General features: G+C 45.7%; 1 protein-coding gene across 2 annotated transcripts; it reads left to right on the top strand.

The window, feature by feature from the left end:
- Positions 1-10589: 10589 nt before the first annotated feature.
- LOC118400632 (core histone macro-H2A.2-like) lies at positions 10590-18084 on the top strand. Of its 2 annotated transcripts, none has more exons than XM_035797674.2 (9): positions 10590-10757; positions 12146-12337; positions 12804-12910; positions 13691-13885; positions 14105-14212; positions 15393-15492; positions 15598-15687; positions 15935-16109; positions 17484-18084. In XM_035797674.2, the coding sequence occupies exons 2-9, from the start codon at positions 12166-12168 to the stop codon at positions 17647-17649; spliced, it is 1113 nt and encodes a 370-aa protein (XP_035653567.1). In that variant the 5' UTR covers positions 10590-10757; positions 12146-12165; the 3' UTR covers positions 17650-18084. The 2 variants fall into 2 exon arrangements, with proteins under 2 accessions (XP_035653567.1, XP_035653561.1); XM_035797668.2 differs by having other exon boundaries at positions 10591-10757; positions 14102-14212.

Below are 18084 nucleotides of genomic sequence, written 5' to 3'. Positions count from 1 at the left end.
AAGGAAGGAGCAACCAGGCACTAAGGGATATATTTGAAGCTCCATCCGAGGAGGGAACCTGGAAGGGATTCTCCTCGGTCTCCCCTGATGGGGATGTGGAACAACCTCCACATCCCTCTACTGAGGTTGACCTGCCCCAGGAATTAAAGGGACAGTTCGGCACCTCGCAGCATAGAGACCCAGACCTAAGGGAGGCCATGAGGAAGGTGAAGGTGATCGACGGAAGGAACGTCGACGGATCAGGTGAGCCCCCTCTTCCTTACTATGCAATCAGGCGGGGTCTCTTATACTGGGTCGTACGACGAAGGGGGGAAAACCAGGAATTACTAATGGTGCCTAGACCATACAGGGATACAGTTCTACAGTTAGCCCATTCCCACGTCCTAGGAGGACACCTGGCACGAGACAAGACGATTGACAGAATCATGCAGAGATTCTATTGGCCCCGTGTCACCCGAGATGTGGCCAGGTATTGTAAGACGTGTGATCAATGTCAACGTACAGCCCCACGGCCACACCTACGTAACCCTTTGATTCCTCTCCCCATCATAGAGACTCCCTTTGAACGCATAGCTATGGACCTCGTAGGACCCCTCCCAAAATCCGCCAGAGGACACGAGTACATCCTAGTGGTTATAGATTATGCTACCAAGTTCCCGGAGGCCATACCCCTACGTAACATGTCGTCAAAGGGAATTGCCAAGGAGTTATTCCTGATGTTCTCTCGTGTGGGCCTTCCCAAGACTATCTTAACCGATCAAGGAACCCCGTTCATGTCCCGGTTGATGAAGGACTTGTGTCGGTTATATCAGGTTCAACAGATACGTACAAGCATATTCCACCCTCAAACAGATGGGTTGTGTGAACGCTTGAACAAAACAATTAAAAGCATGTTGAGAAGAGTGGTGTCCCGAGACGGGAAAAACTGGGACATGCTTCTCCCACACTTAATGTTTGCCCTGCGAGAAGTACCCCAGGCATCCACTGGATTCTCTCCGTTTGAATTTCTCTATGGCAGACCCTGTCGAGGAATCCTCGACTTAGCCAAGGAGACCTGGGAGACCCAACCATGCCCCTTTCGATCTACAATAGAACTGATGAGAGACCGCCTGTCAGCAGTGTGGCCCATAGTCAAGGAGCATATGGAGAAGGCCCAAAGGACCCAAGGCCGGGCCTATGATAAATCTGCGACCCCCCGTGAGTTCACCGTGGGAGAGAAAGTGATGGTGCTTGTGCCCACGGCCGAACATCGCTTGCTGGCGCAGTGGAGGGGGCCCTACGAGGTAATGAAAAGGGTCTCACCGGTCAATTACCTCATCAAGCAACCTGACAGGAGGAAGAAGGTCCAACTCTATCACATAAACCTGCTGAAGACGTACCATGTACGAGAGGAGGAGGTGGCTTTGATGGCCCTGGAGGGCAAAGAAAAAAAGAGGCTCTACCACAGGTGCGCCGTGGCCAAACTCTCCTACCGGAGCAGTCAAGACAGCTAGACAAGCTGATTATGAACTTTGGTCGAATATTCTCTCCATTCCCAGGACAAACAGATGTCCTGTTCCACCATATCCACACTGAACCCGGCAAGAAAGTGCATATCCGCCCTTACAGGATTCCTGAGGCTCGCCGAGTCATCGCTAAGAAAGAGGTGAGGGAGATGTTGAGGATGGGTGTGATCGAGCCCTCGACGAGCGAGTGGTCCAGTCCCATAGTCCTGGTCCCCAAAGCTGATGGTAGTATGAGACTCTGCAACGACTTTAGGGGCGTGAATGCCATCTCTACATTCGATGCGTACCCCATGCCCCGCGTGGATGAACTCTTGGAGCGCTTAGGAAAGGCCAAGTTCATCACTACCCTGGATTTGACGAAGGGATATTGGCAAGTGCCGGTGGCTCCGGAGGATCGCCCAAAGACTGCCTTCGCCACCCCAGAGGGGCTTTTCCAGTATGTGAGGATGCCCTTTGGACTGCACGGAGCTGCTGCAACCTTCCAACGCCTCATGGATGCCATTCTACGGCCCCATCAAGAGTATGCAGCGGCGTACATAGACGATGTGGTCATCCACAGCGAGGACTGGGATAGTCACCTCCTGCGATTACGGGCGGTGCTCGTGAGTTTGGAAGCCACAGGGTTGACAGCCAATCCAAATAAATGCTGCCTGGGCCTGTCCGAAGCGGAATACCTGGGGTATACCGTGGGGAATGGGAAAACACGCCCGCAGGCAGAGAAGACCAGGGCAATTCGTGACTGGCCTCGACCCCGGACCAAGCGAGACGTTCGGGCCTTCTTAGGGATAACAGGATATTATCGCCATTTTATCCCGGGATATGCAACCATTGTCAACCCCCTCACAAACCTCATCAGGAAAAACCTGCCAAACCAGGTAGAGTGGAAAGACGAGACGGAAGAGGCCTTTCAATTGTTAAAAGATGGCCTGTGTTCCGATCCCGTTCTACAGGCTCCGGACTTCTCACAAGAGTTCATTGTGCAGGTCGACGCCTCGGATACAGGGCTCGGGGCCGTACTAGCTCAGGGTGAAGGTGAAGCAGAGAAGCCGATTCTCTTCATTAGTAGGAAACTCAGCGATCGGGAACAGAGGTATGCGACCGTAGAGAAAGAGGCCTTAGCCATCAAGTGGGCCCTCGATTATCTCCGGTACTACCTACTGGGTCGGAGGTTTGCATTAGTTACTGACCATGCGCCCCTCACGTGGATGGCTGGTAAGAGAAACAATAACAACAGAATGGCCAGATGGTTTTTGTCTTTACAACCGTTCTCTTTCCATGTCATCCACAGGGCCGGATCGAGGAACGGGAATGCAGACGCGCTGTCCCGACGCGACCAAGACGGTGCGTCTGGCGCCCGACCCTCCGGTTCGGTCCTGGGGGGGAAGGTATGTGGAAGGACCACTAGAGGGCAGGCTGGGCTCATGGATAGTAGCCCAACAAAGCATGGGAGACAAGGTAACCAGAGTCAATTAAGCACAGCTGACGGTACTAATGAGATACTCTCCTTCCCCTATAAAAGAGAGAATGGAACCAGCAGAGAGGGAGAAAACTATCTCTGGAAGATGGCCACCGAGAGAGAGAAGCTGTGCTGAAAGAACCACGAAGATGGTGACAAACCCGTGATTTATGTTTGTTGTAGTTTAAAGATTATCCTATTGTGTTCTTGTTTCATCTGGAGAAGAAGATGTGTGTTTTTTCCTTGGAAGATTTTTCATTGATTATGTTAGAATGTTTTTGGTTGACAAAATACCCTCAATAGAGAACCGTGTTCAATCAGAAAAACCTACTCCTGACTCGTTTATTCCACCTTCCCGCTTTAGAGTGACGCCTAATTACTTGGTACGCTCACAATACTTAAATTCACACAAGACACCGGATGGGACAGGAGAAGTACTCCAGATATAACAAACTGACCCTAGCCCCCCGACACATAAACTACTGCAGCATAAATACTGGAGGCTGAGACAGGAGGGGTCAGGAGACACTGTGGCCCCATCCGATGACTCCCCCGGACAGGGCCAAACAGGAAGGATATAACCCCACCCATTTGCCAAAGCACCGCCCCCACACCACTAGAGGGATATCTTCAACCACCAACGTACCATCCTGAGACAAGGCCGAGTATAGCCCACAAAGATCTCCGCCACGGCACAACCCAAGGGGGGCGCCAACCCAGACAGGAAGATCACATCAGTGACTCAACCCACTCAAGTGACGCACCCCTCCTAGGGACGGTATGAAAGAGCCTTAGTAAGCCAGTGACTCAGACCCTGTAATAGGGTTAGAGGCAGAGAATCCCAGTGGAAAGAGGGGAACTGGCCAGGCAGAGACAGCAAGGGCGGTTCGTTGCTCCAGAGCCTTTCCATTCACCTTCACACTCCTGGGCCAGACTACACTCAATCATATGACCCACTGAAGAGATGAGTCTTCAGTAAAGACTTAAAGGTTGAGACCGAGTTTGCGTCTCTCACATGGATGGGTAGGCAGACCATTCCATAAAAATGGAGCTCTATAGGAGAAAGCCCTGCCTCCAGCTGTTTGCTTAGAAATTCTAGGGACAATTAGAAGGCCTGCGTCTTGTGACCGTAGCGTACGTGCAGGTATGTATGGCAGGACCAAATCAGAGAGATAGGTAGGAGCAAGCCCATGTAATGCTTTGTAGGTTAACAGTAAAACCTTAAAATCAGCCCTTGCCTTGAAAGGAAGCCAGTGTAGGGAGGCTAGCACTGGAGTAATAAGATAATTTTTTGGGGTTCTAGTCAGGATTCTAGCAGCCGTATTTAGCACTAACTGAAGTTTATTTAGTGCTTTATCCGGGTAGCCGGAAAGTAGAGCATTGCAGTAGTCTAACCTACAAGTGACAAAAGCATGGATTAATTTTTCTGCATAATTTTTGGACAGTAAGTTTCTGATTTTTGCAATGTTACGTAGATGGAAAAAAGCTGTCCTTGAAAACAGTCTTGATATGTTCTTCAAGAGAGAGATCGGGGTCCAGAGTAACGCCGAGGTCCTTCACAGTTTTATTTGAGACGACTGTACAACCATTAAAATTAATTGTCAGATTCAACAGAAGATCTCTGTTTCTTGGGACCTAGAAAAAGCATCTCTGTTTTGTCCGAGTTTAAAAGTAAAACGTTTGCAGCCATCCACTTCCTTATATCTGAAACACATGCATCTAGCGAGGGCAATTTTGGGGCTTCACCATGTTTCATTGAAATGTACAGCTGTGTCATCCGCCGCATAGCAGTGAAAGTTAACATTATGTTTTTGAATAACATCCCCAAGAGGTAAAATATATTGTGAAAACAATAGTGGTCCTAAAACGGAACCTTGAGGAACACCGAAATTTACCATTTACAGAGACAAACTTATATCTTTCCGACATATAAGATCTAAACCAGGCCAGAACTTGTCCATGTAGACCAATTTGGGTTTCCAATTTCTCCAAAAGAATGTCGTGATCGATGGTATCAAAAGCAGCACTAAGGTCTAGGACCACGAGGACAGATGCAGAGCCTCGGTCTGATGCCATTAAAAGGTCATTTACCACCTTCACAAGTGCAGTCTCAGTGCTATGATGGGGTCTAAAACCAGAATGAAACATTTCGTATACATTGTTTGTCTTTCAGGAAGGCAGTGAGTTGCTGCGCAACAGCCTTTTCTACAATTTTTGAGAGGAATGGAAGATTCGATATAGGCCGATAGTTTTTTATATTTTCTGGGTCAAGGTTTGGCTTTTTCAAGAGAGGCTTTATTACTGCCACTTTTAGTGAGTTTGGTACACATCCGGTGGATAGAGAGCTGTTTATTATGTTCAACATAGGAGGGCCAAGCACAGGAAGCAGCTCTTTCAGTAGTTTAGTTGGAATAGGATCCAGTATGCAGCTTGAAGATTTAGAGGCCATGATTATTTTCATCATTGTGTCAAGAGATATAGTACTAAAACACTTGAGTGTCTCTCTTGATCCTAGGTCCTGGCAGAGTTGTGCAGACTCAGGACAACTGAGATTAAATGTTCCGGAGTTCTAAATTGAGCAGCTGCTGAAAAATGAGCTCCTGTATATATTGAGATTTAAATGTTTTTTTAGAGTGAAGTACATCGAAAAAATCAAGAGAAAACTGCAAGACTCAATAGAAGACAAAACAAGGAACAAACCAAAAAAGACAGGCTTTTGAAAAAGTATTTATTCATACAATTGTACAGTTATCTTAGCTAGCTGAATTGCTAGCAGAATTGTTTACTTGTTGCTAAGCAGTTGCTAGGGACTCTCCTGGAAGAAGCTAGCTAGCTTACTAAGAATAACAACAAAAAATATCTAGTTAACAGAAGAAAGGAAGACAAAATAAGGACAAAAAAAGGACAGAAGAAAAAGGAAAAGAAAGAGGACAACAAAGTGAAACAGTCAGCACTTCTATTGCAACTTCGTATTTCGTCGTCAGCGGGGTGGTGGCACCGGGATCCTCATCTCTCCCAAGTGGTCATTCTCTCTTTCTCCCCTTACCCATCTGTCTATCGCCTCCTTTGAATTTCATGCTGTCACAGTTACCAGCCCTTTCAAGCTTAACATCCTTATCATTTATCGCCCTCCAGGTCCCCTCGGAGAGTTCATCAATGAGCTTGATGTCTTGATAAGCTCCTTTCCTGAGGACAGCTCACCTCTCACAGTTCTGGGCGACTTTAACCTCCCCACGTCTACCTTTGACTCATTCCTCTCTGCCTCCTTCTTTCCACTCCTTTCCTCTTTTGACCTCACCCTCTCACCTTCCCCCCCTACTCACAAGACAGGCAATACGCTCGACCTCATCTTTACTAGATGCTGTTCTTCCACTAACCTCATTGCAACTCCCCTCCAAGTCTCCGACCACTACCTTGTATCCTTTTCCCTCTCGCTCTCATCCAACACTTCCCACACTGCCCCTACTCGGATGGTATCGCGCCGTCCCAACCTTCGCTCTCTCTCCCCCGCTACTCTCTCCTCTTCCATCCTATCATCTCTTCCCTCTGCTCAAACCTTCTCCAACCTATCTCCTGATTCTGCCCCCTCAACCCTCCTCTCCTCCCTTTCTGCATCCTTTGACTCTCTATGTCCCCTATCTTCCAGGCCGGCTCGGTCCTCCCCTCCCGCTCCGTGGCTCGACGACCCATTGCGAGCTCACAGAACAGGGCTCCGGGCAGCCGAGCGGAAATGGAGGAAAACTCGCCTCCCTGCGGACCTGGCATCCTTTCGCTCCCTCCTCTCTACATTTTCCTCCTCTGTCTCTGCTGCTAAAGCCACTTTCTACCACTCTAAATTCCAAGCATCTGCCTCTAACCCTAGGAAGCTCTTTGCCACCTTCTCCTCCCTCCTGAATCCTCCTCCCTCCTGAATCCTCCTCCCCCTCCCCCCCCTCCTCCCTCTCTGCAGATGACTTCGTCAACCATTTTGAAAAGAAGGTCGACGACATCCGATCCTCGTTTGCTAAGTCAAACGACACCGCTGGTTCTGCTCACACTGCCCTACCCTGTGCTCTGACCTCTTTCTCCCCTCTCTCTCCAGATGAAATCTTGCGTCTTGTGACGGCCGGCCGCCCAACAACCTGCCCGCTCGACCCTATCCCCTCCTCTCTTCTCCAGACCATTTCCGGAGACCTTCTCCCTTACCTCACCTCGCTCATCAACTCATCCCTGACCGCTGGCTACGTCCCTTCCGTCTTCAAGAGAGCGAGAGTTGCACCCCTTCTGAAAAAACCTACACTCGATCCCTCCGATGTCAACAACTACAGACCAGTATCCCTTCTTTCTTTTCTCTCCAAAACTCTTCAACGTGCCGTCCTTGGCCAGCTCTCCCGCTATCTCTCTCAGAATGACCTTCTTGATCCTAATCAGTCAGGTTTCAAGACTAGTCATTCAACTGAGACTGCTCTTCTCTGTATCACGGAGGCGCTCCGCACTGCTAAAGCTAACTCTCTCTCCTCTGCTCTCATCCTTCTAGACCTATCGGCTGCCTTCGATACTGTGAACCATCAGATCCTCCTCTCCACCCTCTCCGAGTTGGGCATCTCCGGCGCGGCCCACGCTTGGATTGCGTCCTACCTGACAGGTCGCTCCTACCAGGTGGCGTGGCGAGAATCTGTCTCCTCACCACGCGCTCTCACCACTGGTGTGCCCCAGGGCTCTGTTCTAGGCCCTCTCCTATTCTCGCTATACACCAAGTCACTTGGCTCTGTCATAACCTCACATGGTCTCTCCTATCATTGCTATGCAGACGACACACAACCAGGTTAATGTCTGGCAGACATATCAGTGTGGATGACATCACCACCTCAACTGAACCTCGGCAAGATGGAGCTGCTCTTCCTCCCGGGGAAGGACTGCCCGTTCCATGATCTCGCCATCACGGTTGACAACTCCATTGTGTCCTCCTCCCAGAGCGCTAAGAACCTTGGCGTGATCCTGGACAACACCCTGTCGTTCTCAACTAACATCAAGGCGGTGGCCCGTTCCTGTAGGTTCATGCTCTACAACATCCGCAGAGTACGCCCCTGCCTCACACAGGAAGCGGCGCAGGTCCTAATCCAGGCACTTGTCATCTCCCGTCTGGATTACTGCAACTCGCTGTTGGCTGGGCTCCCTGCCTGTGCCATTAAACCCCTACAACTCATCCAGAACGCCGCAGCCCGTCTGGTGTTCAACCTTCCCAAGTTCTCTCACGTCACCCCGCTCCTCCTCGCTCTCTCCACTGGCTTCCAGTTGAAGCTCGCATCCGCTACAAGACCATGGTGCTTGCCTACGGAGCTGTGAGGGGAACGGCACCTCAGTACCTCCAGGCTCTGATCAGGCCCTACACCCAAACAAGGGCACTGCGTTCATCCACCTCTGGCCTGCTCGCCTCCCTACCACTGAGGAAGTACAGTTCCCGCTCAGCCCAGTCAAAACTGTTCGCTGCTCTGGCTCCCCAATGGTGGAACACACTCCCTCACGACGCCAGGACAGCGGAGTCAATCACCACCTTCCGGAGACACCTGAAACCCCACCTCTTTAAGGAATACCTAGGATAGGATAAAGTAATCCTTCTCACCCCCCTTAAAAGATTTAGATGCACTATTGTAAAGTGGCTGTTCCACTGGATGTCATAAGGTGAATGCACCAATTTGTAAGTCGCTCTGGATAAGAGCGTCTGCTAAATGACTTAAATGTAAATGTAAATCTGAAGGAATACGCAGATTAAAAGAGGAGTCGGACTCGTTAAAGGAAAACGTTTCTTCCAGTCCGTGGTGAGTAATCACCTTTCTGATGTCCAGAAGTTATTTTCGGTCATAAGAGACGGTAGCAGCAACATTATGTACAAAAATAAGTTACACAAAATGCAAAAAATGTAATAAAAAAATTGCACAACTGGTTGGGAGAATGTAAAATATCAGCCATGGTCTTCAGCACAATCTTTTTCAGAGACTTGTCCCAAGGCCACTTCTGCGTTGTCATGGCTGTCCTGTTGTAAGGTGAACCTTCACCCCAGTCTGAGGTCCTGAGTGCTCTGGAGCAGGTTTTCATCAAGGATCTCTGTACTTTGCTCCCTTCTCTCCCTCGATCCTGACTAGTCTCCCAGTCCTTGACGCTGAAAAACATCCCCACAGCATGATGCTTCCACCACTATGCTTCACCGTAGGGATGGTGCCAGGTTTCCTTTAGACGTGAGGCTTGGCATGCAGGCCAAAGACCAGAGAATCTTGTTTAGGAGTTTAAGAGTCTTTAGGTTCCTTTTGGCAAACTCCAAGCGGGCTGTCATGTCCCTTTACTGAGGAGTGACTTCCATCTGGTCACTCTACCATAAAGGCCCGATTGGTAGAGTGCTGCAGAGATGGTTTACCTTCTGGAACTTTCTCCCATCTCCACAGAGCTCTGTCAGAGTGACCATCGGGTTCTTGGTCACCTCCCTGACAAAGACCCTTCTCCCCTGATTGCTCAGTTTGGTCGGCGGCCAGCTCTTGGAAAAGTCTTGGTGGTTCCAAACTTCTTCCATTTAAGAATGATGGAGGCCACCGTGTTCTTCAGGACCTTCAATGCTGCAGAACCATTTTGGTACCCTCGACACAATCCTGTCTCGGAGCTCTATGGACAATTCTTTCAACCTCATGGCGTGGATTTTGCTCTGAAAAACACTGTCAATTGTGGGACCTTATATAGACAGGTGTGTGACTTTCCAAATAATGTCCAACCAATTGAATTTACCACAGGTGGACTCAAATCAAGTTGTAGAAACATCAAGGATGATCAATGGAAACATGATACACCTGAGCTCAATTTCGAGTCTCATAGCAAAGGGTCTGAATACTTATGCAAATAAGGAATTTCTGTTTATTTTTATTACACCCACGCCAGGGTCTATGGTTTACAGAGAATGGAGAAAATAAAGAATTGCAAGAATCGTAAAAAATAACATTCAGGACACAAACAGGCAAATAATGGCGCAGTACAATAGTGATGTGCAGAACGGCATCATGGGAAGGCACAGCATGTCGGTCCTTGTCACAGATGGGCTATTGCAGCAGACGACCACACCGGGTTCCACTCCTATCATCTAAAAATAAGAAGAAGCAGCTCCAGTGGGCACGTGATCAACACTGGACAATTGAGGAGTGTAAAAACATCACCTGGGTGGAAGAAATTCCGGTTCCTTTTGCTTTATGCCAATGGCAGAATCAGGATTTGGCGTAAACAGCATTAGTCCATGGCCCCATCCTGCTGGTGTCAACGGTACAAGCTGCTGGTGGTGTAATGATATGGGGAATGTTTCCCTGGCTCTCATTAGGTCCCTTGATACCAATTGAACAACGTTTGAACACCACATCTTACAGAATACATGTCTGAAGAATTCAGGCTGTTCTGGAGGCCAGGTACTAGATTGGTGTACCTAATAAACTGTGTATATGTATCCAGAATTTATCATTTACACGTTTTCCAAACTGCTCTATAGCCATACAAGGCCAAATTCAGTCGCATATATTCAAGCAAATTGCGTTACTTTCAACCAACATTCTTGTCCCCTTCAAGCCATGTTAAGGGGGCGTTTTCATTCTATTTTCCCCGGACTGAATTTTTACCCTTTGCAGCATCAGTAGTAGTAAGCCAGCCCCCTATGTAGCCTATGTACGTACGGTGGTTGTAGTTTTATTAACAGGATCCGCATAAGGACAGCGAATACCGCCATTATTCTGAGACTTGTGAAAGAGAAGATCAGGCCTGCATCGATTCGTGTAAAGGAGGACAAACAGGTATCAAACTTGGATACATTCACTCTCGCGCATATCCTGTTTATTGCGTTTTGTGGCGAGCTGCGTCTCCGAAAGAACGTTCCTTTCCGACCATGTCTGATGAGATTACACATCCAATGGATTGAAAACAAAATGGGGGTTGCGCTGTAGCATGGGAGGAACATAATTACAAGAAAGGTTATGGCCCGATGTCCCAGACATTTCTATTTGAGAACAACAGCGGCGGATGTCTAGTGGATAGGCAACCAATTTCAAGCAAGGCCATTGATTAGATAGACAGTTAGTTATGTGTGTATAATCCTGTTGCGATAGGAGGAGACGGTCAGAAGAAAAACGTATCAAGGGGTTATTTTTTTCTTCCTGCATAATGGCGCGCAAATTTATAAATTTGTCATATTCATACATTTTTGTACATTTAATATTGCTATGTCGTTTAGGATCTGTAGTTACGTTTAAGACGTCATATTTGACAACAAAAAAAAATAATTAAATTACTGTTCGTCGAGTAGCCTATTGTAAGCTATTATACTAGGTGGCATGATCTTTTGTTCTTTTATTTTTCATGTGCATGTGAGCAATCCAGAATCCAAAACGCATTCAAGATGCACAAATCAATGCATTCGAAAGAATATATGTCGGGTCTCAGATTGCAAATGCCATTTCCAAAACTGGAGTCTTTAGGCCACCGCGGCCGTTTTCTGTACGGTATTATTGAGTTTGTTTACATAGTTACCTTTGGGAAAGTACGTTGGCTACCCTTACTATCTTTACCTTGAAAAGCAGACTAAATACTATACAAATATTAAGTATTTACAAAAAATAAATAAAAATACTAATGCGTTAATCAAATAATCCAAATGGCGCGCAATTTAATTTAAAAAAAATTGTAGGCCTCTTATTCCATCGTATTTTGAAATTGTCTTCCAATTATCTGTTAGTGTGCTTTGCTAGTTTTAGTCAGTCTCTGATCTTATCAGCGTTGCAAACTGTAGGCCTACATGAGGACGATATGATGCTCCTGAAAGGCACCTTCTCAACCTGGAATCTCAATCTTTGTTTAAATAATGAGTGGTCAAATAGCCTGCTGACAAGTTCCAACTTTTCACGCTCAGACTTGGTTATGCTACATGTACACGCCAGCATCTAGTCAATGTATGGAAGCTTCAACGTGGCACATTGCAAGCATTTGGAGGCGTAAATTGAGTCTTTATAAAATTCCTTTGGGCAAACAACACAGGTGGTAATTATAAAAACTGTTTTGCACATTGCTGTAGTGTATTTCAATTGATTGATCGTTGCCTGTACAGTACAAGTGACCCATTTAACATAGTTTTTATTAAGGATGGAGATTGAAACTAACCATGGTAAATGGACTGTTGTTCTCCCAGGTAGACGTAGCTGAGGCAAGATGTCAGCCCGAGGAGGGAAGAAGAAGAGCACCAAACTGTCCCGCTCTACCAGAGCAGGGGTCATCTTTCCTGTGGGGAGGATGATGAGGTATCTACGCACAGGGACCCACAAGTACCGCATCGGCATGGGGGCACCCGTCTACATGGCAGCCGTCATAGAGTACCTGGCAGGTTGTTGTCTCACCTGAGTGAAAATACACACACATCTTCAATTCGGTTGTGTATCTAAAATATATACTGAATAAAAATATACATGCAACATGTAAAGTGTTGATTTCATGAGCTGAAATAAAAGATCCCAGAAATATCCCATATGCACAAAAAACTTATTTCTCTCAGATTTTGTGCACAAATTTGTTTACATCTCTGTTAGTGAGCATTTCTCCTGTAGCCAAGATCATTCAACCACCTGACAGGTGTGGCATATCAAGAAGCTGATTAAACAGCATGACCATTACACACTTGATGAGAAAACAACAATTGAATACGTTAGAATAAGGCTGTAACGTAACAAAATGTGGAAAAAGTCAAGGGGTCTGAATACTTTCTGAATGCACTGTATTTTTGTTCAGTATATAACTGATACTTTATCATTTGTGTCTGAAGATTTTGTAATGACATTAATTTATTTGTTTAGCTGAGATTTTGGAGTTGGCAGGAAATGCAGCAAGGGACAACAAAAAAGGCAGAATAACTCCTCGGCACATTAAACTGGCTGTAGCCAACGACGAGGAGCTCAACCAGGTACAGTATTATTCCCATTAAAATAGGTCAACATTTAGAAAATGTCAGTGTTTGTCACTCCACTTCATTGCATCATCGTTACACTATTATATTGCAGTATATTTCCCAATAGGGATCCATGAAACTATGATGAAGGTTGTCTCTGTCTTAAGGGTTCAGGAAGGTACAGATGACGCCATATGGCATTGGGCATTAACTGCCACCGCTTCGTGGTTAACCCCAAGTGGATTTAAAAAAAATTGAGGCCCGATATCCTGACAAGACATACAGTGCTGTGAAAAAGTATTTGCCCCCTTTTTGATACTGTTATCAGGTCTTCAACAAAAACCTAATATTATTAGATCAAGGGAACCTTAGTTTACAAATAACCAGAAAAATGTATACTTTAATATTTAATAAACATCCAACAATCAGTAACTGGTTGTGGCACCTTTAGCTGCAATGACTGCAACCAAATGCTTCCTGTCGTTGTTGATCCAGTCTCACGTCACTGTGGAGGAGTTTTTGGTCACTCAGCCATGCAGAGCTGTTTTAACTCAGTGACATTTGTGGGTTTTCAAGCATGAACTGCTCGTTTCAAGTCCTGCCACAAAATCTCAATTGGGGTTTAGGTTTGGACTTAAACTAATTCCACTTAATAGACAATGTTCTTTATCATTTCGGCAGGATTGTTTTTACCACTTGACTAGTGAAGTATTTCTCAGAGCAAAGACATTGACCAATGATAGACTGAATACCTATTGAATAGTAAACTAATTCACCTGTTCTTTGGCCTCTCAGCTTCTCCGAGGGGTGACCATATCAAACGGAGGGGTCCTGCCTCGTATCCACCCGGAACTATTGTCCAAGAAGAGGGGCAGCCGAGTGAAAGTGGACACTCAGGTGACCGTGCCAGAGAAGAGGGCGGAACGCGTCAAGAGCATCAAGAAACCCACCACCAAAAAAGGCAAAGGCAAACCAGGCCGCAAGCCAAGGGTCAGTACACATGAATGGGCTTCGTGAATGATGGCAAACAGCTCAATATTTGTCAATGTGTTTGTTATAGTGTTATAAGAAGCATGAATGTGTTTGTTATAGTGTTATAAGAAGCATGAATGTGTTTGTTATAGTGTTATAAGAAGCATGAATGTGTTTGTTATAGTGTTATAAGAAGCATGAATATGTTCTGTTTTTCATCGATTCCGTGATAAGAAGAGCACAGAAAACGACAAAGAAGCTGTCGTAGCCAACTCAACAGTTGAAGATGGACCAGGCGATGGATTCACTATCCTCTCAGCGAAAAGCCTGTTCCTTGGACAAAAGGTATCGTGTCATGTCAGTTATGAAAAAACTGTCATTCTGTGACACCTATTGTAAAGATACGTATGTGTATATAATGTATGTGAACACCCCTTTAAATGAGTGGATTCTGATATTTCAGCCACATCCATTGCTGACAGGTCTAAAATCGAGCACACAGCCATGCAATCTCCATAGACAAAAATTGGCAGTGGAATGGCCCGTACTGAAGAGCTCAGTGACTTTCAACGTGGCACTGTCATAGGATGCTACCTTTCCAACAAGTCAGTTCATCAAATGTCTGCCCTGGTCAACTGTAAGTGCTGTTATTGTGAAGTGGAAATGTCTAGGAGCAACAATGGCTCAGCCACGAAGTGTTAGGCCAAATCACCTGTCCTCGGTTGCAACGCTCACTACAGAGTTCCAAACTGCCTCTGGAAGCAACGTCAGCACAATAAACGTTAGTCGGGAGCTTCATAAAATGGGTTTCCATGGCTGAACAGCTTCACACAAGCCTAAAATCACCATGCACAATGTCAAGCTTGCCGCCATTGGACTCCGGAGCAGTGGAAATGTGTTCTTTGGAGTGATGAATCAATCACACTTCACCATCTGGCAGTCCGGCGGACGAATTTGGGTTTGGCGGATGCCGGGAGAACGCTACCTGCCTGAATGCATAGTGCTAACTGTAAAGTTTGGTGCAGGTGGAATAATGTCCTGGGGCTGCTTTTTACGGTTTGGGCTAGGCCCCTTTAGATCCAGTGAAGGGAAATCTTAACGATACAGAATAGCAAGGTCCATACAGAAATGGTTTGTCAAGATTGGCGTGGAAGAATTTGAGTGGCCTGCACAGAGCCTTGACCTCAACCCCATCGAACACCTTTGGTATGAATTGGAACGCCGAATGCGAGCCAGGCCTAATCTCCCAACGTCACTGCCCGACTTCATTAATGCTCGTGGCTCAATGGAAGCAAGTCCCTGTTCCAATATCTAGCAGCAATGTTCCTATATCTAGTGGAAAGCCTTCCCGGAAGAGTTGAGGCTGTTATAGCAGCAAAGGGGGGACCAACTCCATATTAATGCCCATGATTTTGCAATGCAATGTTTGACCAGCAGGTGTCCAAATACACCTTGGTCATGACATGTATCCATTAAGTTTCTTAGTAACTTTGTCATAACTTCAACTCTATATCCCCTTAAACAGCTTTCACTAACAGAGAGTGAAATTGGCAAGATTGGAACGATCAAGGTGGAGGGAATCATCAACCCCACAAATGCTGAGATGGACCTCAAAGAGGGAGTGGGTGAGGATGCCAGACCTGCTCATCTTTTCATCTTAGAATCGAGAAAGCTTCACAGCCCATTATACTTTCGACTCATTCTTACCTGTTGTGTGCTGTGGTCTGCAGGCAATGCCCTGGAGAAGGCAGGTGGGCGGGACTTCTTGGAGGCAGTGAAAGAACTGAGGAAAGCACAGGGACCTCTGGAGGTAGCATCAGGTATGGAGATACGGACACCCAAACTATTATCAAATCTGCTGGATGAAAGGGTTTTTGCTTTTGTTTGGTTATAAAAGGATGCAATTACTGAATGTGCTTATCGAAATACAGCATAATCCACTTGATTGAAACATATCGTCTCACCTCACTTCAAAACCATCCTTATAAGTACACTGTCAATGCTACATTTAAACCTACACGTGAAGAGTGAAGCGTCAGTGTGTGTGTGTGCGTCTTCGTCCTGTAGTTGCGGTGAGCCAGGCCAGTGGGATGCCAGCTCGTTTTGTCATCCACTGTAACATCCCTCAGTGGGGCTCGGAGAAGTGTGAGGACCAGCTGGAGAAGACTGTCAAGGCCTGTCTCTCTGCTGCAGAGGAGAAGAAACTCAAGTCCGTGGCCTTCCCCTCACTTCCTGCTGGCCGGTGAGACTTACAGCTTTAAAGGACAATTCCACCCAAAAACTACCTTTTGGTATTTGTTTCGTTAGTACATTGTTGTTAGATATGACATTCAAAATACAGAAATACAGCCAGTATGATGTTTAAATCTATACCTGTAGCTAGGTTTCCATCAATTTGTCGAACGATATTCAAGCGAATATTCTCATACAGCCCATACAGATTGCCATATCTTGATTTGATCACTGTCAAAATTCAAATGAGCCTCGTGATTTACATACATTCACTGAAAACCCGCAGATCTCTTGCTTGCTCAAACACTAAAGCACCAGACAGAATACATTTCCCAGTAGTCCAACTTTCAAAATGTTTAAAAATGCAGCCATACATATCAACAACTGTCGTTTTATATAGCTTAGTAACAAGCTAGATGTTGGTCTCCACTATGACACACAAGTGTAGCTGAAATGCAGCTGTACGCTACATATAGCCTATCAAAATTAAGATCTAACATCTGTATTACCAGCAGCGGTGTTTTTCTATCAAAATGGCGAACACAAAACACACTTAACTTTTTTATTTACTGAATAAAAAAACTGAAATTGTATTTGTTTTTAAATAGGTCGATGGTTTGGGCACAAAGTCTGCTTTAAACAGCAAATGTGCCCACTCTGGTCTCGGCGTGCGCTCTAGCCAACAGCTCGCCGATACAGTGCAGAGGGTAGGCCTACATGATGAAATTATGGATAAGAGAGATTGTATTTATTTGTCGATTGGCAGGCAAGCACCAATCATGTCACCAGCCTAAAATAAGAACCCTTGATATCTATTGAAAACTCGCATTAAGCTTATCATGCACTTTCACCAACCTGTGAAGTTTATCAATTTATTTAATCTGTAGCCTAATCTGCATGCTTTTTCAAGTTGTAGTGGGAGGATTATACAACATATCACGTGACAAAATGTACCTCGACGTGGTTATTCTAACAACAATTGCACAATAAATTGTTGCATAATCGTATCACAGCCCCACCTTTGTGTAGCGTATTTTGTTTTGTCGACAATTTGACCGTTTCCATCAAGCCTGTAGTGAGTTTATCAGACAGGCACTTGACTCACACAAATGGTTGGATGGTAACCTGCTGAGTAACAATGTTATTTTAAAAGGTACAATTCATAAGTTTGGTTTCCAGTAATAGAAAAAGGGGCCTCGGCGGTCTGAACTAGGGCTCTCAATTTCTTTCCTCGATTCCTTCTTAAAACACATTTGAGAAAAAGGTCCAGGGAGGGACCTTGAACCTTATACTCAAATAAGATTCAGGAAGCAGCAAGGAGATAGGAATCGCAGAAAGACTCATTGAAATTGAGCTCACATCTGTGCATCTCTCCTGGTTCTAGGAATGGATTCCCAAAGCAAACAGCCGCCCAGCTGATCCTCAAGGCAATCTCCAACCATTTTGTCTCCGCAACGACCTCTTCCCTGAAAAACATTTACTTTGTACTGTTTGACAGCGAGAGCATCGGCATATACCTTCAGGAAATGGCCAAGCTGGATGCCAAGTGAAGATGAGCTAAAGAGATGCTTGATTTGGGGTGTTTTTTAATGGTTGCAGTTGTATTTCAGATGGATCTTTGTTTTTGCAGCTGGTATAGTGTAATGGAAGATGCTGTAAGTAGGTGTTTTTGACGACATCGGGTAGCCCTCGGAAGGTGTTAAAACATTTTTTTTTTGTGAGTGAAGTACTGTATGCATTTATGTTACCGTCTTCCTTTTACGGGATTGCATTATTTTTAGACTAGATTAAATGAATAATCCCCATGGCTTGTCATTCGTATCCCTTATTTACTGATATTGTTTTTACATTCCATGTACAAAGACAATTTTAACGGTTGTTTTTCTGCCAGAATCACTCTGTAGTTTCTGATACAGTTAGTTTACTAGAAAAAAAAGTGTTTCACATTCTGCTTTGAAATAAAAATCCAGATGTTTTGCACCACA

The sequence above is a fragment of the Oncorhynchus keta genome, chromosome 2, assembly GCF_023373465.1.
Source record: "Oncorhynchus keta strain PuntledgeMale-10-30-2019 chromosome 2, Oket_V2, whole genome shotgun sequence".
NCBI lineage: Eukaryota > Metazoa > Chordata > Actinopteri > Salmoniformes > Salmonidae > Oncorhynchus > Oncorhynchus keta.
Note: the sequence above shows the minus strand (reverse complement) of the source record. Positions and strands in the feature narration are given on the sequence as shown.